This window comes from Sorex fumeus, unplaced genomic scaffold (assembly GCF_029834395.1).
Source record: "Sorex fumeus unplaced genomic scaffold, SorFum_2.1 ptg000131l, whole genome shotgun sequence".
Taxonomy (NCBI): Eukaryota; Metazoa; Chordata; class Mammalia; order Eulipotyphla; family Soricidae; genus Sorex; species Sorex fumeus.
This window is the reverse complement of record NW_026606188.1, coordinates 40061624-40088942: the sequence shown is the minus strand read 5'-3', so window position 1 is coordinate 40088942 and position 27319 is coordinate 40061624. Positions and strand designations below refer to the sequence as shown.

The following is a 27319-nucleotide window of genomic DNA, read 5'->3' as shown; positions in this document are numbered from 1 at the left end:
GACTATTTTAATCTGAAAATAAGAAAACGAAAATAACCTCTTCTGAAATGATGACAAATTCAAATTTAGAAATAACATTTCCTGCGTATTATATGTTTTAAATAAGGAAATATAAATGTGTTTACAAATACTTAGGAAAGAAGTATGAGTCCAGAGAGGTAGTACAGGGGGTAGAGCACTTACCTTGCATAAAGCCAAGTCAGGTTTATGTATGGTCCCTGGGACCCTGTCAAGAATGAGTCCTAAGTGCAGAGCCAGGAGTAAGCCCTGAGCACTGCCAGATCTGGGGGTGAAAAAGCAACATTTGAGGTAAAAATATGGAAAGAACTAGAGAATAACAAGTAGAAAAGATCAAAGGTTAAACCAATATGAATGTAAAACGTGTTAATTCTCTGTAAGCATTAGTTGTGCAAAAACAAAAAACATAAAGGCAACATCAAATTATTTTTAAAAGTCAGGAGAGAAAGAAGGCTTAAAAACAAGCGAAATAATTTTTAAAAATAATTTTTTAAAATTTTCATTTTAAAAATGAACACATCTTTAGATAATGCTAATTATTGTTACAACCACGTGGAAAAACACAAATACATGTAAATATATTAAAAGAAAGTTAGATTTTAATCAACTCATAAAAGCAACTGAAAGAAAACTGATAACACTAAAGGACAATTGGTGCTTTGGAATTTTCTAAATAACCTTACAAACCTTTGGATAAAATAGTCCAGAATTTATTAAAGAATAGAGTCAATTATGGCGTGAGTCATCGTCTTGGAGAAGGGATTCCTCTTCCTGGGTGGGTATGAATACAAATGGCTGTTGGGGTAGAGAGACAGCACCGTACAGATGTCTTGCATGCACCTGATCGAGTCCATTTCCACCAGTAGGGTCCACCCCCAGCACCACGAGCATCATCAAGTGTGACCCTGAGCAACACCATATCCTCAGTCCCTCACTACCTGCCTGTTGGGCCAAGAATCTTTGATGGGGGCTATCTCATGATGAAATAACTATAAATCATCGTCCCAAATCCAAACACCAATGATGACACCCTAGAGAACAGAATACAGTGGCTCTTTTCAAAAGCCTTTCTCCTTCTATCAAGTGTAACTAGGCAGACAAAGGGAAAGATTGATAGCAAAAAGAGAGATGAGAGAAAAGGAGAAAGTCAATGTGAAAAACATTAACATTTGGAGTTACCACTTAATCGCTTAATCACTTAACTTCCCGTTAGTCGTCGATTTGCTCGAGCGGGCGCCAGTAACATCTCCATTTGTCCCTGTCGCGTGCTAGTGTAGCCCAATGGCATCTGTTCGCTCCGGGAACATGAAGGGCCTCAAACCGATCGTTCATGATCTTGATGAAGAAGTCTGACCATCTGGTAGGTGGGCGGCCACGCGGTCTTTTGACATCCCGTGGAATCCAGTCGGTAACAGCTCTAGTCCAGCGGTCGTCTCTAAATCTCATTACGTGACCAGCCCATCTGATTTTCGACACCTTGGCAAATGAGACAGCGTCCCTGATTCTTGATGGTTGACGGATGTCGGAACTCCGGATTCTTTCTCTCATTTGAGTGAAACGTGATATTCCAAGCAGAGCTCTTTCTATTCTTCTTTGGGAGACCTGAATAGCGTTGTTATCTGGAGTTACCAAAGATCTTTTATTATTTCTGTAAACATTTAAAAAAAGGCAAAGGTAAAGGCCCTCCCGTTGTTCATCGATTTGCTCGAGCGGGCCCAGTAACGTCTCCATCGGAGACTTTGTTGTTACTGTGTTTGGCATATCGAATACATCACGGGGAGCTTGCCAGGCTCTGCCATGCAGGCGAGATACTCTCAGTAGCTTGCCGGGCTCTCCGAGAGGGGCAGAGGAATCGAACTCGGGTCGCCCATGTTGGCTGTGTGCAAGGCAGACGCCCTACCGCTTTAAGTCCGTTTTGTTTTCTTTAATTAAGAGCTGAGGGCTAGAGAGATAGCACAGCAGGGAGAGTGCTTTTCTTACACACCACTGACCTTGTTCAATCCCCAACACCACATTGGTCTCCCATGCACCGTAGGGGTAATCCCTGAGCGCAAAGTAAGACAAAACAAAACAGAAGAATCTGGGGCTGGAAGATAGCCCAAGGGCCAGAACACACACTTTGCATGCAGGAACCCCAGGTTGATGCTCAGCCACTCATGGTCCCCTGAGAACCACCAGGAGTGACCCCTGAGCACAGAGCTGGGAGTATCCCTAGCACTCCTCAGAATATGGTCCAGATAACAACAACATAAATCTACCACATGACCCAGAATGTATACATAGATAATATAATACTCACTGAAATAAGTTTCATCAATTAAGACTTATGATAATAACATAGACTGTACTCTGACATTTAAAAATTCTATTTTACATACAGTCAATCCTGCTTCAATCCCCAGTACCATAGGTGATCCCTGAGCCCCACCAGGAGTGACCTTTGAGCACAGAGCCAGGAGTAAACCCTGAGCGCCGCAGGGTGTGGACTCATAACTAAATGAATAAATACTTAGAATAATCATTTCTGCTTCTCCTTCTTTCCTTCATTATTATTATTGCTGGTGGTGGTGCCCCTGCTGCTGTGTTGATGTTGTTGGTGTTGCTGTTGCTGGTGGTGGCATAGATGCTGATGCTATCGAGGTTATTGGTGATGCTAATGTGGTGTTGTCAGTGTTGCTGTTGTGATAACCAGGGTCGACCTCCATGCCTGGTGTTGGTGCTCCCCAGGCTCCAGGGAGCCCACACTCAGCATGGAGCTCGCTGAACTTTATGTTCCTTCATTTGGGGTGCTCACACATGTGCTCACGGAGGGACGCCCTTCTAGGCCATGATGCACCACATTTTCGTGTGTGGGCTTTGCAGGTGTCACAGCACCTTCTGCAGTGCCCCACATGCCTGGCCATGGTGTAGCCAGAAATGACTAAAGTGCACAGCGGCAGGATCTCAGGTCCCGCTTCTGGCAAGGCCGGGATCGATGCCCAGACATTGTTTCATTTCTCCAGCTTTTCCCCTCCATCCATCTTCCTCTATAGCAGAGACTTTTCTCCTAGGGGGACACAAGGCAGCATCTGGACATGATTTCACTGTCACACCTGGAAATGCTCCTGCATCTGGTGGGGGGCAGGGTAAGGGTGCTGTAACCCAACCCCTGCTGTATGCAGGCAGCCCTCCACAGGATGAGGGAAGGGGACCCAAATGTAGGCACATTTGAGCTCAGAGACCACCTCTGGGGCAGGACCAAGAGCTGCGCTTGCACACATACTGCCTGGCAGCCCCACGGAGGGGTCCTGAGCGCAGTGGGCAGAGAGCACTGGGGAAGGAGGACCTGCTCTCAACCTTACCTTCGGGTTCCACATACAGGCACAAAAGGAGGAAATGTGGGCAGAGATCATGGGTGAGGGACGTGGGATGTGGGTGGCATCAGGAGCAGGCAGGGTTCGAGAGGATGAACTAAGCTTACTGGTGAAAGGAATCCACTGAGGGCCATGTTTGGGTTCAGGGCCTCGACCATACTTCAGAGCCCACTTGGTCTGTGGGGATGCTGGGTCACCCCTGTGAGAATACAATGGACACGCTCAGGGAGTCTCCAAGCTCTGGAGCCAAGGAGAGGGGAGGGCTGACGTCCCTGCAGGCAACCCCATTCTGGAAGGATACAGGACGGGCTGGGGAGGGAAGGAGACGCACAAGCAGCAAAGCACATGCCCAGCACATACTCGCTGACGGAGATGGTGCCCAGAAAGTTCCTAAAGTCACTGCCAGTATGCAGTGTGGGGCCTGGAATTCCTAAACAAGTGGAAACTCTCCTAGGTGTGACGTCAGTGATAGAAGTCGCCTAAAACTGTAGATGCCCAGCTGTTCACCCACACCCCAGCATCCCAGGACACCCCCTGAACGTGGAACTGGGGACCAAACAAGCAGCAGCCCTTGGAATATAGTGACAGAGATCAAGGAATGCCACCCACAGGAAAATATCATCTCTTCTTCCTTCCTTAGAGCTGGGCCCTGAGGCATCTTGGTGTGTCCAGTCAAAGAGCCCAACACTCAAAGGCCTCCCCAGCAAAGACGTCCACTTCCAGTCCAAAGACCTCTCCAACTGTGCTTCCACTTATTTTGGTCTTTTTTTCAATGATTTCATAATCAAACAACAGGCATGCGTGCTGCCATGCCTACCTTTAACTGTGATCCAGGAATAGACTGGGGTGTGGGTGGAGATGTTCAGCAGGGGGACAGGCCACAGGGAGACACTTGTCCACAGAGAGATTCATGGGCACCAAGTGAGAAGCACTCCCCACCCCCCACTTGCCACAATTTGCAAATGAAAGTGGAAAACACAGGTGTTGGGGGGCCTCTATAAAGCTGCACTCAAGGAGTGGTGGGAGAGACCTGGGCCCCAACAGTGGTGCCACCGTTTCCATCAGTGTCCTGGCAGACAATAAAATCAAACATTATAAATGCATAAAGTAGGTCTTCCCCTTTGCCCACAGTTAACTCGAGTAATAGAACCATAAACAGAGAAAACCGTGAATTTACATAGGTACAAAGTGAAAAGGGAACCACTCAGAGACTCCCCCAGGCGCTGGTCCGAGGCTATCTGGCGAACGGTCCTTCACCGAAGAAAGGAATGTGGGCTCCTGGCCAAGCTCCTGAGTTGGCTGTTCCCGCCCAGCACCCTTTGATTCAAGGCCACTTGCTATAATGCTGATAAAGAAACCGTCCTCTCCTCCCTCACGCCACTCTCGGGGTGGGGCTTGCAAGTTCGCCCTCCTCACTGTTCCTTAGGGGTTTCCTCATACTCTTTTTCCCAGACATCCCACATTCCACTCACTTCCGCTCTAATAAATTGTTCTGGAGGAGGCAGAATGTGGGTGCACCCTGAGAGGGAAGAGTGCTGTCCGCCTGAGTTGCCAGCATGGGCTGCGGCCACTCTTGACCTGACTAGGAGTGAGCGTGCTGGACAGTGGATGGACACAGAATTGTCCATGATGAGGAAATGGATGGAAAGGATTGTTCATGACGAGAAAGGTTTGGGTCTTGGATAAAGTATTTGATAATGTTCTCACATGCAATAGTCTGGCCAAGGACAAGACTTTAGTTTTCATTTTAACTCGTGGTAAAACCTGGTTTACTTTAGAGTCTCACTTTGAGTTTCTGAGAACCTGTAGCCACGTAGAGAGGGCTTCCTGTCTGTTCGTCTGTCTACTGCCAAGATGCACCACTTCAAAGAGAGATATTTGAGAAAACGCAGAACCAAAAAGCGTATGCGTACATCAAGCTCACCCACGCAACTGAAACTCAAGGACACAAAAGTGAGCCCACGAGATGAGAGCGTGTACAGAATAATCCAACTCCCACAAGGCTCCTGGGTCTTCTCTAGCCATGCTGAAAATATCTGTGATACCAAGGAACAGGAGAGACAGAGGTCTCTGCCCTCAGCTGGTTTTGTCCTGTGGGGAGAGACTCCCCATAAGAACTGGCTGCATCTCGCCAGAGAGAACACCAGAAAAATCGCAGAATGAACTAGAAGAAATCAGCGTATCCTTTGCATTGGCTGTGTACAGTCGACAGGTGGTGCCAGAGCTACTTTCTGAGGGCTCGGTCTATGCCTAAGTGGAGAGAGAACATTCCCACGTTACACAGGTCTCTTTAATGAGCAACCCAACATAAGTCACATGCACTGACCTCCCATGGACAACAATGATCCCCAGGGCCATGATGAAGGCCCGGGTAAAGCTCCTGCCAAGGGTCCAAGCAGGCAGTTCTTGGCAGAGGCAACCCCCAGTAGAGAGGGTGGATCTGGTAGACTTGGGCTGAGGGAATTCTCAAAGAACAGAGGGATATAGGGTGGAGAGATAATACAGCAGGTAGGGCTAGGGTGTTTGCCTTGCCGGTAGCCAAGCCGAGTTCCACCCCGCAGCATTCCATGTCATTCCCCTGAGCACCAGCAGTAGTCATCCTGAGCGCAGACGCAGAGCTAGGGGTAAGCCCTAAGCAAGGCCAGGTGTGTCCCAGAAACAAAACACGGAAAAAAAAAAAAGCAGAGGGATGGGAAGACCTACAAGGGCCTGGTTGGCCTGGAATTGGGGGCGGGGGGAAGAGTGCCAAATAATTGTGGATTTGGTGAGAAGGAACGAGAAGGCAGAAAAATAAAGGGCAATTGCCATCGGGAAGCTGGCAGACCTCTGGACCCCAGACTGACAGCACAGAGCTGGTGCCCCCGCCCCAGCACTGGCCTTACAGGTCCTATCTGTGGCCCCGTGGGGAAATCTTCGAAAACAGAGGGATGGGGGAAGCAATTGGTGGAGGGTAGATAGAGACCTTCTTCCACCCAAGGTCACTGTCACTGTCACTGTCCTCCCATTGTTCATCAATTTGCTCGAGCAGGCCCAGTAATGTCTCCATTGTGACACTTGCTACTGTGTTTGGCATATCGAATACGTCACGGGTAGCTTTGCCATGCGGGCGAGATACTCTCAGTAGCTTGCCGGGCTCTTTGAGAGGGGCAGAGGATTAGAACTTGGGTCGGCCATGTTGGCTGCATGCAAGGCAAATGCCCTACCACTGTGCTATCGCTCCAGTCCAAGGTTAAAAAAAAAAAAAAAGGAACTGTCAGATCTCAAAATCTGAGAGAGCACTGGAGTGTGAGTAGCAAGTTCAGAGTCCTGCTGACCATTGGTGGACCCACAGAAATAGCTCCTTTTTTTTTTTGAAATAAATAAATTTTATTTGGAGGGTTTTAAGGTGTGGAGGGGGAGAGAGTGAGAGAGAGTAACGTACTCAAGAGAGAACACAGGCTTCTCCAAGGGCCGAGAGAGCCCCTACACACATCCTAGCATTAGACACGAAAGCATAAAAGTACACATCTCAAGAGGGGAGATGCAGGTGACACATGTGCTCAGGCGACACATGTGCTCAGCCACATGGGCACAAGCAGCACATGGGCTCAGGCAGCATATGCGCAGCACTAACTCCTTTTTCTCTGCCATATATTCTATATAAGTACTGTCACTTACCAGCACTGCGCTGGGTTCTGCATGAGTTAGAGATCATTAGAAGATTGAATAGGCACAGCTATGCCACGAGAAAGGATCCCCATCACGATTTGTCAGAAGGGAAACTGAGGCACGCAGGCATGATGCAGCTTCCTCAGTCCCCACACAGGCAGGAAAGCAGCCTGACTCTCTCCCCATTCTGGACTCCTCCTGCAGTGCTCCTCTTCACTCCCACACCCACCCAGGGGCCCCGGCCCCATCTCTAATCCCTGCTCCTGCTTCAGAAGGAGGCCTCAGGCTTCCCAGGGTCCCACCGTGGGGGCAGACCAGAACCAGGTGCTCCGAGTGTGCCCGGGCAGCCTACAGAGGGCCGAGCTCCCCGTGACTCAGCAGAGCAGGAGACAGGAGCACGGGAGGAGGGGGAACAGGAGGCCAGCCCAGGCGCCATGAGTGCTGGGAACAGGGACAGTGCAGGGCCTAGGCTGGGCTGAACCCATCTCACGGGCCCTTTCTGCTGCCTGCTCACTCTTGCTGCAGCCGGCCAGGCACAGAGCATGTGGGTATGCTGGAAATCAGCCTGCTGAGATGGAACCTTGGAGGCCAAGGTCCTGGGACTGCTGGGCCCAGTGGCCCAGACCCACCCAGAGAAGCTACAGGACACAGCTGCCCTCTCTGCCTGACCCCTAAGCCAGCCCAGCTCTTATGGAGGCACCACCATGGACAGTCTGGCTGAGAACCAGAGCCCGGGAAAACCAAAAATGCAAATTTCAGGATGATGAGTGGGAAGAGACAGATATTGACATAAGAGCAGTGAACAAAGACTTCAAATCCTCAGCCTCTGTAACAGATTAGTTTCTCCCCCAAAACTGACTCCGCATGACAGAAGTGGGAGGAGAGCCCAGCTGTGCCCCTCCAGTGGCCCCTGGTCCCACCCCCCACCCCCCACTGCTCCCTCTCACTCTCCAGCTGCACTGAACAGGGGAGGGGGGCAGGGGGGCTCCCCTCTGTGACCCCATGTGTGCCTCTACTGACCCTCATCCTTTGATCAGATCCCTGGGCATGGTGGAAATAAACCAGCTCCCCTCTGCAAGAGAGAGCTGGGGTAACCGGAAGACAGTCCCCAGAACAGAAGGTGACAAGAGAACCCATCCCTAGGAACCCAATCATGCTCAAATCCTAGCCCTGCATGGTCCAGGGGGTTGAGTGCGGCCCCACACAGCCGCAGAGTTTTCTGGCATGTGCAGTGGACACTGTCTATGTCTGTCCTCCCACCATCCTTCCAGGTTCCCCTGCACCACCGCCAGCAGCACCCACGGCTGGACTGAGGCCTCAGCTGCTCTGCCCTGAGCTGGGAAGCGAGCCGGAAAAGGGTCTCAGACTTGCCTCTCTAACTCAGGACAGGGAGAGCCACAGAGCACCGCCCAGAGAAGCCAGAGGAGGAGGGAGCCCAACAGGGCTTGGACTGGCTTCTGTGCTGAGCTGTTATTCTCCTCCCAGCCTCCATACAGTTGATAGTTCTTCGACCACTGTAGCTCTGTAGCACTGTCCTCCCGTTGTTCATTGATTTGCTCGAGCGGGCCCAGTAACCTCTCCACTGTGAGACTTGTTGTTACTGTGTTTGGCATCTCGAATACGTCAAGGGGAGCTTGCCTGGCTCTGCTGTGCAGGTGGGATACTTGCCAGGCTCTCCAAGAGGGGCGGAGGATCGAACCTGGGTCGGCCACGTGAAAGGCAAACGCCCTACCTGCTATCCTATCTCTCCAGCCTAGTTCTTCTACCATGTAAAATTATTTAAAAATTTACTTTTGGTGGGCTGGAGTGACAGCACAGCGGGTAGGGCGTTTGCCTTACACGCAGCCAACATGGTCGACCCGAGTTCGATTCCTCTGCCCCTCTCGGAGAGCCCGGCAAGCTACCGAGAGTATCTCGCCCACACAGCGAAGCCTAGCAAGCTACCTGTGACGTATTTGATATGCCAAACACAGTAACAACAAAGTCTCACAATGGAGATGTTACGGGCCCGCTCGAAAAAATCGATGAACAACGGGAGGACAGTGACAGTGACAGTTACTTTTGGTGGTGCCAGGAATCGAACGCAGTGATTCATGCAGCCCATGGACCACTAAGCACAGAAGCCCTCCTGGATGATCCGGCAAGGGGGGTGATTCTGGGACGCAGGAAAGCTGGATGTTTCTCCACCCAGAATGTTGCCCTGGTTCTGTGGGGAGGGGAGGGGAGGGGAGGGGAGGGGAGGGGAGGGGAGGGGAGCGGAGGGGAGGAGAGGGGAGGGGAGAGGAGAGGAGAGGAGAGGAGAGGAGAGGAGAGGAGAGGAGAGGAGAGGAGAGGAGAGGAGAGGAGAGGAGAGGAGAGGAGAGGAGAGGAGAGGAGAGGAGAGGAGAGGAGAGGAGCATAAAGGAAGAAGCAAGATCAGGGAAGGTGAGCCCGAAATCCTCCAGGTGTGGGAACCCAGTCAGGGACTTGGGCTCCAATAGAAGGAGAGGGTTGAAATGACACAGGAAACCAATCCCATGTGTGAACCCATAGCCACTGGGGTGCACAAGCCCCAACTGGAACCTGGAGGACGACTCCCACGCCCTGTATCTCATCCCCTCCACCCTGCCTCTCGGCAGTGCCGCCAGATTCTTCCAAGTAGTCCGACTTCTCTTTGCCCTACACAGCAGAGCTGCCTCGTATCACTCCCAGATCCAGACGCAGAGATACTGCTCCAAGCACCGGACCCCAGGGCCCAGAGGAGCAGCCGCGTCCCGACTGCACCTGAAGTGGTCTGTGGTGATGCCATGCACCCACGGTCCTCGGAGTCTCCTGGGCCCCCAGCTATGACAGCATTGGGAGACAGCGCCTACCTTCCTCCCATAAGACTGTCACCCCACGGCCAACCTCAACTAGTACATCCACACACAGGCTTTGGACAACCAGAAGGACCCTGACCGTGTCCAGTTAACAACAGATCATCTAGGAAGGGACGTCAGGGGCCCAAGATGCCCAGACAGCCACAGACTGAGCACCAACAGCTGCATGAGGCCAGAAGAGGGCTGAGCCCACCCCAGAACTCCAGGCCCCCAAAGTGGAGCACTAGATGCAGTTTCAGACATACATGATCAGAACCACTGTCCTGGGCAGCGGGACATGAGAGAGCATTAAGAGTCCAGGTCCTGATGGGCACAGCAGCCTAGTGTCCCTGGGAGGAGCCTCTCACCAGGCAGGGGAGGAGGTGGTGTTCCTCCATGGGGACCCCAGCCCAGGGCCTGGTCACTCACACACTCAGTCCTGCACACCCAGGGGGTTCGCTGAGTGGGGGGAAACACCCCACACAGACGCCGCACTGCCCCATAAGGCCTTCTGTCTGAGGGTCCACAGGAACATGAAGGTGGTCACACAATCCTACCCATTGTCCCCCATCTCCCAGCCCAGACCCTCCCATTAGTCATGGGAAGCAGTAGCTCTCACCAGAGTCCGGGGACCCAGAGAAAGAAGACAGGACACAGTAGATGGAGGGAGGCTTTACTAGGGAGCAGCGGGGTGGGGCACCCCCACAGGAAGCCACCCTAGGGCAGGGGGCACAGGGGGCACAGTGGGCAGCTAGGACACAGCCTCCCTCCCCACACGGGGAGCAGAGGTCAGGGACTCTAGCTGGGAGGAACCGCGAAGCCAGTCAGGGAGACAGGGGAAAGGAGGAGAAATCACAACGAGGTGGCTCTGGAGAGCCCGGATGTCCACAAGCCTCCACACAGAAGGAGCAGATCTGCCCCCTCTGCCTCCTTCCTGGAGGGGCCTACTTGTTGCCCCACAGTGCCATCTTGGCATACACGGGGCTGGGGCGATAGCGGCTGGACTTCATGTAGGCAGAGATCCTCTTCAGGCCCTGCGAGGAGAGGGAGCCAGATTAGGTCCAAGGTGCAGTGCACTCACCCCACACACACGGAGTGGGGACTGTGGCCAAATGGGCTAAAGGGTCAAATGACACGATTTCTGGGGTGCCGCAAATACGACCAGTGTTTCTGCCACCATAGTTAGACTCTGCACCGTGCAGGAGCCTGAGATCACCACAGGCCAAGAGTCAGACTAAAATCAACATTCACCCTACGAGAGAGGCTCAACAAGCAGCTTAGACGGGAAACTGAGGCATGCAGGCATGAAGCAGCTTCCTCAGTCCCCACACAGGCAGGAAAGCAGCCTGGCTCTCTCCCTGTTCTGGACTCTTCCTATGGTGCTCTCCTCCACTCCCCCCAGGATCCCAGTCCCATCTCTCATACCCACTCCTGCTTCAAGAGCAAAAGAGGGTTGGGGGGATATCAGGTAAGGTACCTCAAAACGGGTCATGAAGTCCTTTAGGTTCTGGAAGGGATCCAGACAGGTGGGTACAAACAGGCGGTTCTGGTCAAGAACGTCATAGGCCAGAAAATCCACGTAGGTGAGCTGTAGAGACGCCAGAAAGAGTGAGCCCCAGAGTCCAAACTCAGGACACGTGACCATGCCCCTCACCTCTGCCTCAGTGTTACCTTCTCCCCCGCAAACCAGGGCCTCTTCCCCAGACACTGCGAGTACTGCTTCATCTTCTCAGGAAGCCCTTCCACGTACTCCGGTTTCAGTTTCTCCTGCGACACAAACCAGGTCCCAGTGTGGGTGTGTCCTGACTCCCCACGGCAACACACAGGTGAGCAGCATGTCCCCCAAGCGCTGACATCATCCACCCATGAGCACCCCCTGCCCGGGTGAGTCAAGGGGGTGGCAGTCCACTGTCCCTTCACCTGTCACCCCACCCTTCCAAATGTTCACACATCCCCTCAGGTCAGAGCCAGGAGACCACAAGATGCTGACCAGCTGGTCCTGTGGGGCAGAAGCACAGAACTAACTAGGTGGAAGAGCCGTGAGTCCCCATGAGGAGAGTGACAGGGACGCTAAGTCAGCCTGCTGAGGAGGTGAGAGTCTGATGGAGGAGGCAGAGGAACCAGGGCTCGAAGCTGACCCAACCTGATACAGAAGTCACGTGCCCCTGCCTCGGTCTCCCAGAGGGGGCTAGTGAGAGGTCCCACAGGGACAAGCTCAGCCCCGGTAGCACTTGCTGTCCTTAGATCAGAGGACACCGAGTCCACTTTCACTGGACACATCTAACACATGGAAATCAGTCTGCAGAACACTGGGAAATTCCGGGCGATCTATAGCTCAAAGGAAGTCACCGAGGAAGGCCAGTCTCCACGAGACAAGTTCACCATCTCTCCAGTCAAAGCTGCCAACCTGACCAATGCTGAGGTTGCGGGCATGGCAGGAGGGACTCACAAAGTCAGGGCTGTAGCACACCCGGGCCATTTGTATGCGGGTGTCCATAGTCTGGTTCTCCACAACATCCACACGAATCTTCTCCTCTTCTGTCTCCCCACCTGCAGACATGCCACACACTCCCCTCAGCAATCCCAGGCCAGCCCGGGCACCTCACCTGTCCCCTGCACCCACCCCACCAACACTCACACAGGTTGTGCTTGCGAGCCAGGTAGCGAAGGATGGCATTGCTCTGGGTGATCTTGTGAGGCCCATCGATTAAGTAGGGCAGCTGAAAGGCAACAGGGCACATCACGGGGTCCCCAAGCTCCCCTGCACCCCACCTTCCCTGCAGGGAACCCGGCCCTCCAGTGCCTGGCCGGGGTAGGCACAAAGTTAACCTGTCAGAGGACTGAGTGAGCTGGAGCCCAGCACCAGGGAGAGACAGGGCAGTGCCCCAGAAACGTAGGGGGAGCAGAGGCACCAGGTCCTGATGCTCTCAGTTGGGACAGGAGAAGGCGCGCACCCCTCACACTTCTCACACCCCCACACCCTACCAGGCCCTGCACCTACATTGGGGAAATCGAGGCCCAGCTTGTATTTTTCATTCAGCCACTGGCTTCTGTCATAGTCGGGAGCTGTGGGAGGAAGATGGAGTGAGAACAGACCTCCCCAAAGCCCAGACCTCACTGCGGGGAGCTGCAATCGAATCAGTGTCCTGACCCCAGAAGCAGGGGGATTTGTGATCTGAGCCAAGTCTCACATTCCAGCTTAGAGGGAAAACCAGCAGGTAGGAGAATCTGAAACCACCAGGGAAAGGTTTAAGCAGGATTGAGGCAAAGTCCGAGGTGGAAGCCATCCAAACTTCAGTTTGAGATGTAGCAATCTCGCCTGCCCTGCCTTGAAAGCAAGCAGCACCTTCAGTGGGGTAAGGGTGCGGCACCCTGGCTCATGCAGAGGGAGATAGAGAGACCAGAGGCCAGCACTGGGGTGCGTGTCAGGGAGACACAAGGCCTGTAGTCATTACCGTCGCCCATCCCGTACTTCTTCTCCTCATACTTGGTGTCCGTGTATTCCAGGAGCAGGCGGATGGCATGAGCCAGCTGGGAGAACGGTCATGACACAGTCAGACAAGCGGAGCCCCGACTCCAGGTGATCTCTATAGACCCCCCAGCCTTCCCCCTCACACCAACCAACCACCACACACACACACACACACACACACACACACTCACACATTCCTAAGGGGTGGCCTGGGTCCCAGCAAGACCTGGAAGGAACCACATTACAAGACACCCCAGCACCCAGAACCTCCCACGTGCCCCCTTCCATGACCCCCAGCCCCTCACTCACCCCCCGAAGGTCCCAGTACCCCAAGGTCATAACCATGGTGCAGGTTCTGTGTTGGAACAGACGCTTCTGCTGAGCTGGGCTCTGGCTTTATGCTCTGAGTGGGGCTGGGGCGTGGCCAGAGCCAGAGCTGGCCCGCCCCCACACACCTCGTACCCCTGGTTCACACCCTGCCCCGCCCCTGAGAGGAGGGACCACAGAAGTCCAGACACAGCACTGGCAGGACAGAAGCCACTGAGCCCCCCGACCTAGAGTCCGGGCTGACTCTGGCACCCGGACACTCATGCCACCTGTGCCCTCACACACTGCCCCTGCCCACTCCGGCCCCTCCACAGCGTAAAGCAGCACTTCCTCCTCCCTCCCTCTCCCTGGTCAGTGAGCTGCCGCCCAGGGCCCTCTCTGCAGCTGAACCTTGCCCCAAGCAGCCCACAAGCAGCAGGATTATGTAAGGGCATCAGGTAAGGGCACCTCAGGGCTCTAGAACCTTCCTCCCAGCCAGCCACTCTCAGCAGGATGGCAATCTTTCCAGAGGAGACGTGCATGCGGGGAAGGGCTGAGGATCCATGCTGAGGGGGACGTTAAGGCCGTAGGACATGCCACAGGCCTTGGATTCACCCCTCAGAACCAATGCAAGGAATCAGCCATTGTTGGTTTGGCTTTTTTTTAAGGCATCAAGTTTACCACACTTGATGCCACGGCAAAACCTGGCAAGCTACCCGTGACATATTCAATATGCCAAAAACAGTTAACAACAAATCTCACAATGGAGACATTACTGGTGCCCGCTCGAGCAAATTGATGAACAACGGGAGGACAGTGACAGTGCTCCAGTGCAAGTTTACCACAGTGTAGATACTAAAGTTTTGGGAATAAAATGTTACTGCCCCATTGCCACTAGAGTGTCAGCCTTCACTCCACTGTTTCTAGAAACTTCTTTTTCTTGGAGAGGGGGCTCCCAAGCCATGCTCAGGAGTTCTGGAGCCCCTAACTCTCAGGCCACATGATGCTGGCGGTGCTTGGGAAGGGCATGTGTGTGGGGTTGGAACCAGGTGGCTGCATTCAAGGCTGCAGCTAAACTCTGCACCATCTCCTGGCCCTCAGGCCTGTCTCCGCCCCACACACCCCAATTCAACTAACTTCTCCTATGAAGGATGCTCAGTCTGTTCATGCCACTGACTCATCATATCCCGTACAAAGAAAAGCCAGTGGCAGAAAGACATGTGGCCACCACCCCTGCTCATCAGAGACCAAGTGAGGCCACGAGAGTGCTGAGCACCAGCCCAGAGTTCCAGATGACCCAAGGGGCTGCATTAGACTCCCAATTTCAGACATGCATGATCAGAGCCCTTCGCAGGGCAGTGGGACCTGAGGGGACCCCAGAGTCCAGGTCCTGATGGCACAGTCACCCGGACAGGGCCCCTAGGACCTCTGGGAGGAGACCAGGGATCCCCACACTGGGAAGAGTCACACACCCAGGAGGGAAGTAGCCAGGGTTCCTCTGCTCACTCACATACTCAGCCCTGCACAGCTGAGGGGAGAGGACCACCCCACACAGAGACCGCCCTTCCCAGCACCCCAGGGCACCTCCTGGTTTGGGGACCACAGGAACACAAAGGTGGCCATGCCGTCCCACCCACTGTCCCCTAATCCCTCAGGCCATCAGTCATGAGGAACAGCAGCTCTGGGACCCAGAGAAAGAAGACAGACAGGCTGAGGGGGAGGCTTTACTGGGGAGCAGCAGGGCTGGGGGGACACGGGCAGGGAGAACAAAAAATGAGAACAGTGGGAGGGAAGAGGTGACCAGGAACATCGGGATGACACAGTGACTCCGGGAGTCCCCAGAAGCCAGTCAGCTCGCCGCTCCCTGAAGATCACTTGTTGCCCCACACGGCAACCTTGGAGTAAATGGGGTGCGGCCGGAAGCGGGGGGACTGCATGTAGGCGGAGATCTTCTTCAGGCCCTGCATGGGAGAGAGAAGGTCCGTGTCAGCTGGGCCAGCAGCCCCAATGCAGAACCCTGGACCACACGACCTGCAGTGGGGGAACCACGGACATGGCAGGAGACAGCCGCCCTGCTCGCCAGCTCCTTCTGCCAATGTTCCAAATCTTCTAGAACAAATATTTTACTCAGACTACATCAGCGGTTCCACACAGGACTCAGTGCTTTAAATCCACTAGAGTTATGAGGTAGCTTTAGAGTCCATCACCACCCTGCAGACAATCCGCTTTATCCGAAGGGAAACTGAGGCATGAAGGCATGAAGCAGCTTCCTCAGTCCCCACACAGGCAGGAAAGCAGCCTGGCTCTCTCCCCATTCTGGACTCTCCCTACAGTGCTCCCCTCCACCACCACCCCCCCCCCCCCCAGAGCCCCAGCCCTGTCTCTCACACTTGCCCCAGCTTCAGAAGGAGGCACCAGGCTTCCCAGGATCCCAGTGTGGGAACAAAGCAGAACCACGTGCTCTGAGTGTGCCAGGCAGTCTGCAGAGGCCCGGGCTCCCCGTGACTCAGCAGAGAGGAGAGAGGAGCACGGGAGGAGGGGGAGCAGGAGACCTGAGGCCAGAGCCCAGGCGCCATGAGTGCTGGGGAAGGGGACAGTCCCAGGGCCTCGGCTGGGCAGGAGTCTTTTCCCAGCTGGCCAGTCAAGAGCCTCTTGCCAAGGACCATCTAGGTGTTTGAACCCAGAGCAGAGCATCCCTGGACAAAGGATTCCCACCAGGAGGTCTTGTTGAGACCTGCCAGGCCCAAAGCTAGGGGACACCCATGTCTCCCATCATGACTCACAGCCTCACCTAATCCCCAAGGTGACTTGCCCCAACAGGCCCAGAAAAGGGAACAAAAGATTCCTCGCAGTGGGGCTGAACGGAGGCAGATTGAAGGCCAGGAACGGGACAGCTGGAATCACCTGTTCCTGTCTGCAGAGCTGACAGAGCTGATCCCCGCCCTCACACACACCTGCACACTCGCCACTAAAGCCCGAGGGCTCATTCTCTGACTCCTTCTCGGATGCTTAGACAGACATTGCTCCCTCCAAGCGGGGTGGGGGAGAGCAGTAGGAGAGACCAGCAGGGCCCTCACTGTCCCACAGCAACAGCCGCGCTGCTCCCTGTCCCTCATCCCTAGGTCCCTGAACATGCTGGAAATAAACCAGCCCCCTCTGCAAGAGAGAGTTGGGGTAACTGGGGGCAGAATGCACAGGAGAGAGAGAGAGAGAGAGAGAGAGAGAGAGAGAGAGAGAGAGAAAAGGCACCTGTCATAGAGCCAGGCTGGGGGCAGGGATGGTGATGGGAGGGAAACTGGGGACACTGGTGCTGGGAAATGTACACTGGTGGAGAGATGGGTGCTGGAACACTGTATGACGGAATCAAGAACAGTTTTGTAAGGGTCTATCGCACAGTGATTCAATTAAAAAATGTTAATAAAAATAAATAGCACAGCGGTAGGGCGTTTGCCTTGCACGCAGCCAACATGGCCGACCCGTGTTCCATTCCTCCGCCCCTCTCGGAGAGCCCGGCAAGCTACCGAGAGTATCTCACCCGCACGGCAGAGCCTGGCAAGCTCCCCGTGACGTATTCGATATGCCAAACACAGTAACAACAAAGTCTCCAATGGAGACGTTACTGGGCCCGCTCAAGCAAATCGATGAACAATGGGAGGACAGTGACAGTGACAGAAATAAATCAGGGATTCTAAGTGTACATGTTGAATGTATAGAAGACTAGGCAGAATGAATACTGGTCCAATATATAGAATTGATCCTTTTGCTCTTTTTAATACCGAATATTAAATGCTAGAATATTTTGAATTTCCCAATCCTACTGAACAGTTGTCACAACAATAGAGGTTTATAAAATAGAAAAAAAGAAGAAGAATGTAAGAGGGACAGAGGGAAAAAGAGTTCCCTGACCCTTGTCCTGAGAGAAACCCTACCCAGGAGAACCCTGATGTGTTTAAATCCCAGAAGTAACTCTTGCTCTGGTAATCACAGCTATGTCCAGTTATCTGATGGCTACAGAACCTACTGGAATGAGAGGAAGTTCTGCCTGAGCCTCAGATACAATCTTTCCCCCTGCCAGCGACATGCCCACTCCTGGCCCATCCGCTCCTCAACACGGACTCATGTCGCACATAAGGCTAGAAAGGACCTGGGCACAGGGAAGGGAGAGCCACAAGCCTCCGCCTAGCAACCACACTCGAGGCCAGGGAGCGCAGCATGACCGAGTCATCATCTCCATCCAACCTCCGGTTCCTTATCTGTAACACACAGGTGTAATTCTTCTACCGTGGAGAAATGTTGAAAGATTAAACTTGACATAATCTAGGCACAATGATGGCACGGATTATGGCTTAAGCGAGTCCACAGGCAAGCTAGAGTGTGTCCATTCTGTCCTTTGGATGCGTCTCCAGCAAAGGAAACATGGGGGCGGGGGGGGGAGAGCAAACAGAGCCATGCATGCAGAGGAGGCTCTTGGCATCACCTGCACACGGCTCATGAAGTCCTGAAGGTTGGGGAACGCATCCAGGCATGTGGGCTCAAATATGCGGTGCAGGTCAAGGACGTCATAAGTCAGGAAGTCCACGTAGGTGAGCTGCAGAGACGCGGGGAGGAGTGAGTGCCCCCTCTCATCTGGGAAATCCGACAGTCCCCACAGCCCAGACAGCCCCTTTACCTTGTCCCCTGCAAACCAGGGCCTCTTCCCCAGAAACTGCGAGAACTGCTTCAGCGTGTTGGGGAGTCCCTTCAAGTAGTCTGGCTTCAGCTTCTCCTGAGACACAGAGCAGCTGTCAACTCACCCCTGCTCCCTGGGCAAGTGTCACCTGCCTCCAAGCACTGGCAGTGGGCGAGCAGTGTATGCCAAACTACAACCAGTGGGGGCCAGCTCTGATATCAACCACCTGTGTTATCAGGGTCCCCCTATCTGTGAGTCCCATGGGGGTGGGGGGACACCCACATTCCAGTGTCCCTGATCTGTCATCCCTTCTCCAGTGGGTCAGCCCAGGGGGCCATGAGCACCTGGCCAGCTCTGAGGATAACAGGGAGAAACCAAGAGTGATAATAACTCAAGTCCTGGAGAAGAATTTGTGACCTAGCCATGATGGAGAGAAAAATGAGTGCATATGGGAGAGTGCTCAGAGGGCCTGAGCATGGGCTTCGCAGGATTCAATTCCAGCACCTCTGAGGAGGAATCTCAGAGCACTGAGCACAGACTAGCCTCCATGAACTTCTGGGTTTGACCCAGAAACTAAAAAAAAATACATAAATAAATAAATAAATGGAAGGGTTCCAAGGCAGTTTGGAGAGATGAGAATGTGTGAGGCTGGGAGGAATTAGTGACACCAAGAGGCTATGGCTCACTATGCAAGGTCCACTGGGCAAACGTCGTAGGCCGGTCCTGGTTCCGGGAGCCAGCACTTGCCTCACAAGTAAGCACCAGCTGAGGAAATGAGGGCAGAGTCCTAGCAGCTACTGGGTGAACAGAGTCCATTTCCATCGATGCATTAAGGCACATGCAGGTGAGTCTGCTGACCGTTAGGGAAATTTTTGGTAAATCACTGGCTCCTGAAGTTCCAGTGGCCAAAAACCCAGCAGAGATGCCACAGGAATCTGAAGGCCCCCGTCCGGCCCAGCAGGAGGGACTCACAAAGTCAGGGCTGTAGCACACCCGGGCCAGATCATTTGCAGTGTCCATGGCTTGGTTCTCCAGGATGTCCACACGAATCTGCTCCTCTTCCGTCTCCCCACCTGCAGACACACAACACATACTCCCCTCAGCACCCCCAGGTCAGCCCGGGCACCCCACCTGTCCCCTGCACCTGGCCCACCAACACTCACACAGGTTGTGCTTGCGAGCCAGGTAGCGAAGGATGGCATTGCTCTGGGTGATCTTGTGAGGCCCATCGATTAAGTAGGGCAGCTGAAAGGCAACAGGGCACGTCACAGGGTCCCCAGGCACCTCTGCACCCCACCTTCCCCACAGGGAACCCGGCCCTCCAGTGCCTGGCCGGGGTGGGCACAAAGTTAACTTGTCAGAGGACTGAGTGAGCTGGAGCCCAGCACCAGGGAGAGGCAGGGCAGCGCCCCAGAAATGCAGAGGGGCAGAGACACCAAGTCCTGATGCTCTCAGCTGGGACAGGAGAAGGCGCACATTCCTCACACTTCCCACATCCCCACCCCCCGCCAGGCCCTGCACCTACATTGGGGAAGTCAAAGCCCAACTTGAATTTTTCATCCAGCCACTGGCTTCGGTCATAGTCGGGAGCTGTGTGGGGAAGATGGGGTGAGAACAGACCTCCCCAACGCCCAGCCCTATTCCAAGCCGGACCCTGCGAAATGCTGGGTCTGACTCTCAGCAAGACTCTCAACAGCAGTTTGAGGGGAAGACACCGAGAAGGCACAGCCTCACCTGGCTGGGACAAGCAGCACCCAGGAGGGGCTGAGGGGAAGGGCCACCCCCACCCTCACCCCTCAGAGGGGGCCAGGACGTCCGGGCATGGGTTGTGGCACGATGTCAGCACGAGCTGGCAAAGCTAGAGCAGGCCCGGGTGGCATTACCGTCGCCCATGGAGTACAGCTTTTCCACATAGTTGGAGTCTGTGTATTCCAGGAGCAGGCGGATGGCGTGAGCCAGCTGGGAGAGATGCGGGGGAGAATACTGAGATGCGAATCCTGACTCAGAATCTGGGGGCGCTCTTCTTCAGCCAAACCTCCGCCTCCCCTGCCCGCCCCTCTACCGCCCCTCTACCGGGCACACAAACAGGCCCCCCTCCCCCAGCACCCCTGCAGAACAGTCCCTGGCGGCTCAGCACTTCCCCGCAGACGCCTCCACCACGCCCTCCTCCCCAGTGCCCGCAGACCCCCCCACCCCCCCCCGCTTACCCCGCGAATGTCCCAGTAACCCAAGGTCACGGACATGACTGTTGATTCGTGCACTTTGAGCTGTCAGTGGCCTAGAGCCCCTGAAACTCCAACCGGAAGCTCGAGGCGGGGCGGGGCCTACTGTGCGCCAATCGGCCCCGACCCCTGGGCCTCCCGCCCCGCCCCGTCCTCCCAGCCCCGCCCCCAGACGCCACGCCACGCCCCTCCGTGTGCCCTCCCCTTGGGTCCCGCCTCGCTCCCTGGGCTGCTCCGCCCGCCCGCCTCGCCCCGCCCCCTGGTATGCCCCGCCCCCAGTCGCCCCGCCCCTCCCTCGGCATGCCCCGCCCCTGGGCCGTCCCACCTCCAACCTCTCTTTTGCCCGCGGGTCTGCGACCCGGGCTTTGGGGCGCCGCCCAGGCTGAGAGCCCCTGATCGAGGCTTGGCGGCCGAGCTACACCACTCCTAGCGCCGCACCTGGGGCTGCCGCGGTCTGAGCGCCCGGATGCCAGCCGCCCCGGCGCTCCCTGCCTCCACTCTGAGCCCAGCGAGGGCCCGAAACCCGGCAGTGCGCTCCCAGGGCTGCACTGAGCTGTTTGCTGAGTTCTAGGTTCCGGGAGGCCCAGACTCCCGAGTGAAGACCAGCACCAGGTCTTGGTGCCTCGCAGATGAGGGGTTTAAAGCCGCTCCTGGCACAGGAAGAACGTTGTCTCACGCAAGCGCTCACAACCCAGACTGCATGGGGTGGTTGGGGTGCGTGGGAGGGGTGCCCACTGGCGTATAGGAGCAGGACCACGAAATGTGGTCCCAGTGTTACCCCTCATAAACTGAGCATGTCCCCATTTTTCTGTCCACTTGGGTAAGAAAGAGAAGCTATGTAAATATTGGCATTCTGGGCTAAGGTGTGAGTCTGTAACCAGAAGCAGGTTCCCCAGAGAGAGGACATCTTGACTGTCCTATCAGCTGGATGACCTTCCATGGGCAGGACAGGTGGCCCAGGAAGAGTTCATACTTCAGGGGTCCCGACTGAGTGACTCATGCCCAGTGCCCCTAGCCGCCCCTCCAACCTTTCCTCACCAACCCACCACAGGAACAGGCTGGCCCCTGAGCAAGGGGAGCCGGGGACCAGTTTTCTGAGGTGCAGGAGAACTTGTTGCTGCAGTGTGTGGACAATGCGGTGAGCACTCCCCCGTGGAACAAGCCCGGGCAGACCCAGCAGGCTGTTGACCGCCCAGTTCCTGGGGTTCATGGATGTGAGCCCTGGACCAGTTCCTGACCCATGTGTACTCTAGGATGTGGAGGGCGTCTCAGGTGCCCCCTGTGCCCAGGGGTGCAGAGTCCTCCCCACCAGCATCTGTGAAGTCAGGATCTGTTTAAACTGGGAGCAGGGCCCAGTCGACCCACGGTGCCTTTCCCTACTTTAAAGAGGGTACAAAGGTGAGTGGAAAGATAAAAGAAAGTCAAGAGGTGAATTGAACAGCACTAGCAGCTTTATGAGTCAAAGGTGAAGGTGTGTGCTCTAAAAAGTGATTTTGTTTGTTTTTTGGGACTAGCACTGCTCACGAATCACTACTGAAGGGCTCGAGGGACCACTTACTACGGCACCAGGGATACAATCAGGTCGGTCACATGCAAGGCAAGTGCCCTACCTGCTGTACTGCCACTCCAGCGTTCGTTTGTTTCACTTTACTTTGGGGCCACACCCAGCAGTGTTCAGGGCTTACTCCTGGCTCTGCACTCAGGGCTCAGTCCTGGCAGGCTCAAGGAACCATATGGGGTGCTGGGAATTGAACCCCAGTTGGCCATATGCAAGACAGGCACCCTGCCTGCTGCAGTATTACTCCAGCCCCAGAAAATTGATTTAGAGTCTACTCCCAAGGGCTGGAGCAATAGCACAGCGGGTAGGGCATTTGCTTTGCATGTGGCCCACACGGCCGACCGGAGTTCAATTCCTCTGCCCCTCTCGGAGAGCCCGGCAAGCTACCGAGAGTATCTCGCCTGCACGGCAAAGCCTGCAAGCTCCCTGTGACTCATTCGATATACCAAAAACAGTAACAATGAAGTCTCACAATGGAGACGTTACTGGGTCCGCTCGAGCAAATTGGTGAACAACAAGAGGACAGTGCTACAGTGCTACAGTCTACTCCTTCTCTCTTAGGATAGCAGTGGTAGACAAGGGTTCAACAAAAGTTTCAAACCACCTGTGCCTGGGAGTACAGGGTGAGGGTGAGGAGCAGCCTGACTTCACCTACTTCCTCTGAACCTTAGAAGCCTGCATCACTGCTTCCTCGGGGCCTTAGAGAGCAGGTCACTGAGGACAGGCAGGTGTGCTTTGGGGCTCCCTGTGCGGCCAAGGCCTGCCTCTGCCCAAGGCCCTTGGTGGATTCCCAGCTAGGTGAAGACCCAGGTAATCCCCAGTGCTGGCTTCTAGTTAGATCTTTCTCAATATATATATATATATATATATATATATTCAGGGTTAGTCCCTCAGCAATGACATGTTTGCTGAGAACACAGACGTGGTTCGAGTGGTCCAAGGGTGACTTTCCTGGCTCGCCCTGAGCAGCATCCTCTCCAGTAGGAGCTGTGTTCGCAGGCTGCATCCATTCCAAGATGCCTTATTGGAGCAACAGTCACTGATCCTGCCTCAGAACCACACGAGAAGGTCATCCTGACCACTACAGACCGGAAGTCCAGGTGCAGGGCGGAGTGCAGGGGGCACTAGGAGGGACAGATGTTGGCAACACGGATGCATTTGCCTGTTTCCATACCGAGGGCCAGGGAGAGGGAGAGTTCATACAGGGGAGGAGGCTGCTGGAAAGACAGGGACTCTGGGACCCTCCTCAGGACTCAGGCCCCAAGCCCTGGGACCCCCAGAAGGAGGGAGAGGAAGTGTCCCAGCAGCTTCCCAAAGCAGGCATCACCCAGGAGCCTCCTGGTGGGGCCAGGGGTCAATGAAGGTCAGCGGGCATCGGGAAGACTGGAAAACTCCCAGAAATTCTGTCCCAGTGGCACCATCTTTGTGAATAATATAAACTCCATTAATTTTAAATGTTAGCAATCCTGATTTTTAGGACAACACTGTAAGACAGCAAGATACATTGTGTCAGATGCCCTGGAATTCCAAACTGCACGCCACATTCTTCATTCTCTACTGCCAATTCTCAAACCCTGAGTAATGGAGCAGAACTCTCCCAGCTGGAGAAACAGAACAGCGAATAGGGTATTTGCCTTGCACATGACTAACCTGGATTCCATCCCTGGCACCACACCTGGTCCCCTAAGGACTACCTGGAGTGATTCCTGGGTGTAGAGCCAGGAGTAGACCCTGAGCACCACTATTATGGCCCCCAAACAAATGAACAGACTTCTATATAATACAGGCTACAAAAAAAAATTAAAAATTGGAATGAACACAGCAGTAAACTTAAAATGTGTCTACTTAGTGGTAAATCTTATAAGTTTTTTCTATATTGACTGAGAAAACTTCAGAAATCAAAGCTATGAGGAATCCCCTCTCCTCTTTTGGGCCATACCTGGTAGTGCTGAGTGGGGGAGGGGGACGAAGGAGGGTTACTCCTGGGGTGCTCAGGGGACCAAGCAGTGTTCGGGATCAAACCAGGCAGAGGCTGGAGCAGGGCAATTGACTTGCACGCTTCCTGTGGTTCTGGAAGCTCCGGGGAAAGTCTCCATTGTGGGTCCTGAGCCCCTGCAGCCGAGGCAGCAGCTACAGCTGTGATGGGGATGAAGGAGGAGCCCATAGGCGACTCTGTTCATTGTTCTTACAAAGGTCCTCATGCCTGCGTGTTCCTTCCCAGCACGGTCATCACCATCTTTGACTTTCTGTTTACTTAAGGCCTGGAGATGGGGCAGAGAGCACAGGTGGAAACAGACCCAGGGGTCAGAGACTCCTGGCTGGAGCCTGGGGATTCACCCTCACAATGACCAAGCGAATACTCACGAGGCATTCCCTGTGAATAATGTGCTCATTCTGATGGAATCCAGCAGGGATCCTTACTGGGAAGGACTTTCCCCAAATCACTCATTCACTTTTTTAAAAATTCTATTATTTTATTTTATTTTACAGAAGCCACACCCGACAGTGCTCAGGGGCCTTGGGCCACACCCAGCAGTGCTAGAGGACACCAGGGCTACTTCTGGCAGTACTCAGGGGTGGGTCCATGCAGTGCCCAGAATCAAAACCCAGGCCTTGCCCAGAATAGGTGTTTTTTCTACTCCTTGAGAATATATATGTGTGTGTGTGTGTGTATATATATATATATATATATATATATATATATATATATATATATATTGCATGACGGGCTGGAGCTATAGCACAGAGGGTAGAGCGGTTGCCTTGCACGCGGACGACATGACCGAACCAAGTTTGATTCCTCCGCCCTTCTTGGAGAACCGGGCAAGCTACTAAGAGTATCTCATCCACACAGCAAAATCTGGCAAGCTACTGGTGATGTATTCAATGTGCCAAACACAGTAACAAGTCTCACAATGTTACTGGGCCAGCTCAAGCAAATCTATGAACAACAGGAGGACAGTGACAGTGACAATGACAGATTGCATGACAAAGTGTCCTTCATTCTTTGCCTCTAGTTCTAGGAATGTCACCATAAAATTGTCCATCTAGAAAGAAGAGTCTTGGATGTTCTTTATGTATTATTCCGACCCCTGATTAGACACTGATTCTCTTCCTTTGACTTTAGCAGTCCTCTAACTCCTTTTTTTTTTTCTTTTTGGGTCACCCCAGCGATGCACTCCTGGCTTTGCACTTAGGAATTACTCCTGGCAGTGTTCGGGGGACCATATGGAATGCTGGGAATCGAACCCGGGTTGGCCGCGTGCAAGGCAAATGCCCTACCCGCTGTACTATTGCTCCAGCCCCCTTCTAACTCTCTTTTAATATTTTGGGAGAAAAGTGAAGGGTCCTCTCAGAGCAGTCAGAACAGGCCAATGTGGTCCAGAATCCCAAGTCATTTAGGAAGCCAGAGAACTGACCCCAAGATGGAGGTGTGGCTACGGATTTACAAACCCTATTTGGGATATAAGGTCCATAATCCAACACAGGGAACCCAGACGTCTCCATCGAAAAAAAAAAAATCCTGAGCAAGTCAGAGGCCCTGTGTAGACAGTTTTACAAAGACGTGTCAAAAACCAACAGGTGTTTGGGAATGGTGCGCTGTGTAATCAAAAAACAAATAAGTGATCGGCTGTGGTGGCGTTCTCTCTAGCCTGCCACGTGCGTTCGGTGGCCATGTGCCGCTTCCCTACCTCGGCCTGCAGTCGCTGCCAACAGACTCAGGAAGGAGGGAACAGGGCCGCCAGGCTGGTTGGTGATCAGTTGCCCTTTATTCCATTCTCCCTACACACCTGTTCCAGTCTCACTAAGTGTCCTATTCCAGCCTCACACTGCCCCTCATTTCTGTCTCCTCCTATTCCCCATGCTAGTCTCTCTGCGCTCCATCTCAATGCCTTGATGCCTTGGTCTCCCACCCCTCCAAGCAACAACCGGTAGCAAAATCAACATATGAAAGCCCTTCCTTCCAATCTCCTGCAGCCAGGAGATCCACTGGCTGCCACATACCACCCAGGGGTGTCTTTCTTCTTTCCTGAGTCCAACAACCATGTAACCATGTAAACATTCATATTAATTCTACTTTTTTTCCTGCTTTTTGGGTCACACCCAGCGATGCACAGGGGTTACTCCTGGCTTTGCACTCAGGAATTACTCCTGGAGGTGCTCGGGTGGACCATACGGGATGCTGGGAATCGAATCCAGGTCAGCTGCGTGCAAGGCAAATGCCCTTCCCACTGTACTATTGCTCCAGCCCCTTTATTCTACTTCCTAATATTAGACATTTTGTATGGACACAGTTAGAGATACATTAAGCTTGGAGGGTGGCTCTCCTGGGAATATCTCACTTTAGATCCCAGAGTACAGTGCTCAGGCCAGATTCGTCTCTGGCCTGTTTCGATACGAGGGTAGCTCATAGCTTGCACTGTGTCCATCCAGTTCCTCGTTGGGACCCTGCTTTTGGGGTGCTAGGAATTAAGGGCAACTGAGGCATAAATCGAGAAAACAGATACCCAGGAGTGAATATTATTTGGAGTCAATTAACTCCTAAGTTACAAAAGCATAGCATTAACTGTCTTCCGGTGTCTGTACTAAAAGGACATTGCTCTGAAGTAAACTATGCAAAAGGACATAAAAAGAAGAGAAAAGCAAATTTTCACTTACAAATACAAATCAAAAGAGTCTGATTTGGGGATAAAGGTGATTGACCAGTTGGGGAAGCAAAGTACAGAGAAGAGGTTAAAGATAAACACACAGGAATGGGAGTGCCTTGGGAGCACTGTGATGGGTGTAACCCAATAAGCCTAAATTCCCTGTTGTTAGGGAGAAACGACAAACCAATATTATCCTACAGTGCGCCACATCACGAATCACCAGGGAAATGCAAACCAAATGCACTCACCTCCCGCCTGTCAGAATGACTGTTCTCCAGGAAACAAAGGGCTAAATCGATAGTACAGTGGGTAGGGCTCTTGCTTTGCAAGCAGCCAAACTGGGCTGGGTCCCCAGCACCATGTATGGCCCCACGAGCACCACCAGAAGTGATCCTTGGACATAGAGTTAGGAGTAAACCCTGAGCACAGCCAGGTGTGCTCCCTCAAACCGATCGTTCATGGTCTTGATGAAGAAGTCTGACCATCTGGTAGGTGGGCGGCCACGTGGTCTTTTGACATCCCGTGGAATCCAGTCGGTAACAGCTCTAGTCCAGCGGTCGTCTTTAAATCTCATTACATGACCAGCC

General features: G+C 53.7%; 2 protein-coding genes across 3 annotated transcripts; both read right to left on the bottom strand.

The window, feature by feature from the left end:
* Positions 1-10519: 10519 nt before the first annotated feature.
* Positions 10520-13757, bottom strand: LOC130015786 (glutathione S-transferase Mu 2-like). The gene is made up of 8 exons (XM_056106553.1): positions 13638-13757; positions 13312-13387; positions 12858-12922; positions 12495-12576; positions 12306-12406; positions 11528-11623; positions 11334-11444; positions 10520-10890 (listed from the first exon to the last, which is right to left on the bottom strand). Exons 1-8 carry the CDS (start codon positions 13671-13673, stop codon positions 10801-10803), a joined length of 657 nt encoding a protein of 218 aa, XP_055962528.1. The 5' UTR covers positions 13674-13757; the 3' UTR covers positions 10520-10800.
* Positions 13758-15345: 1588 nt separating this feature from the next.
* Positions 15346-20630, bottom strand: GSTM4 (glutathione S-transferase mu 4). Of its 2 annotated transcripts, XM_056106554.1 has the most exons (8): positions 20511-20630; positions 20187-20262; positions 19829-19893; positions 19467-19548; positions 19276-19376; positions 18304-18399; positions 18112-18222; positions 15346-15595 (listed from the first exon to the last, which is right to left on the bottom strand). In XM_056106554.1, the coding sequence occupies exons 1-8, from the start codon at positions 20544-20546 to the stop codon at positions 15506-15508; spliced, it is 657 nt and encodes a 218-aa protein (XP_055962529.1). In that variant the 5' UTR covers positions 20547-20630; the 3' UTR covers positions 15346-15505. The 2 variants fall into 2 exon arrangements, with proteins under 2 accessions (XP_055962529.1, XP_055962530.1); XM_056106555.1 differs by lacking the exon at positions 18304-18399.
* Between the last annotated feature and the right edge of the window lie 6689 nt (positions 20631-27319).

Bases quoted from the DNA above. Each gene is read 5' to 3' on its own strand.
- LOC130015786 (XM_056106553.1), bottom strand. From the start codon at position 13,673: ATGGTTATGACCTTGGGGTACTGGGACCTTCGGGGG. The intron at 12,923-13,311 runs GTAATGACTACA...TTCCTCCCACAG, and splicing joins GAAGTACGGGATGGGCGACG to CTCCCGACTATGACAGAAGC. The intron at 11,445-11,527 runs GTAACACTGAGG...GCGTCTCTACAG, and splicing joins CCTGGTTTGCGGGGGAGAAG to CTCACCTACGTGGATTTTCT.
- GSTM4 (XM_056106554.1), bottom strand. From the start codon at position 20,546: ATGTCCGTGACCTTGGGTTACTGGGACATTCGCGGG. The intron at 19,894-20,186 runs GTAATGCCACCC...TTCCCCACACAG, and splicing joins GCTGTACTCCATGGGCGACG to CTCCCGACTATGACCGAAGC. The intron at 18,400-19,275 runs GTGAGTCCCTCC...TCTGTGTCTCAG, and splicing joins TGTGCTACAGCCCTGACTTT to GAGAAGCTGAAGCCAGACTA.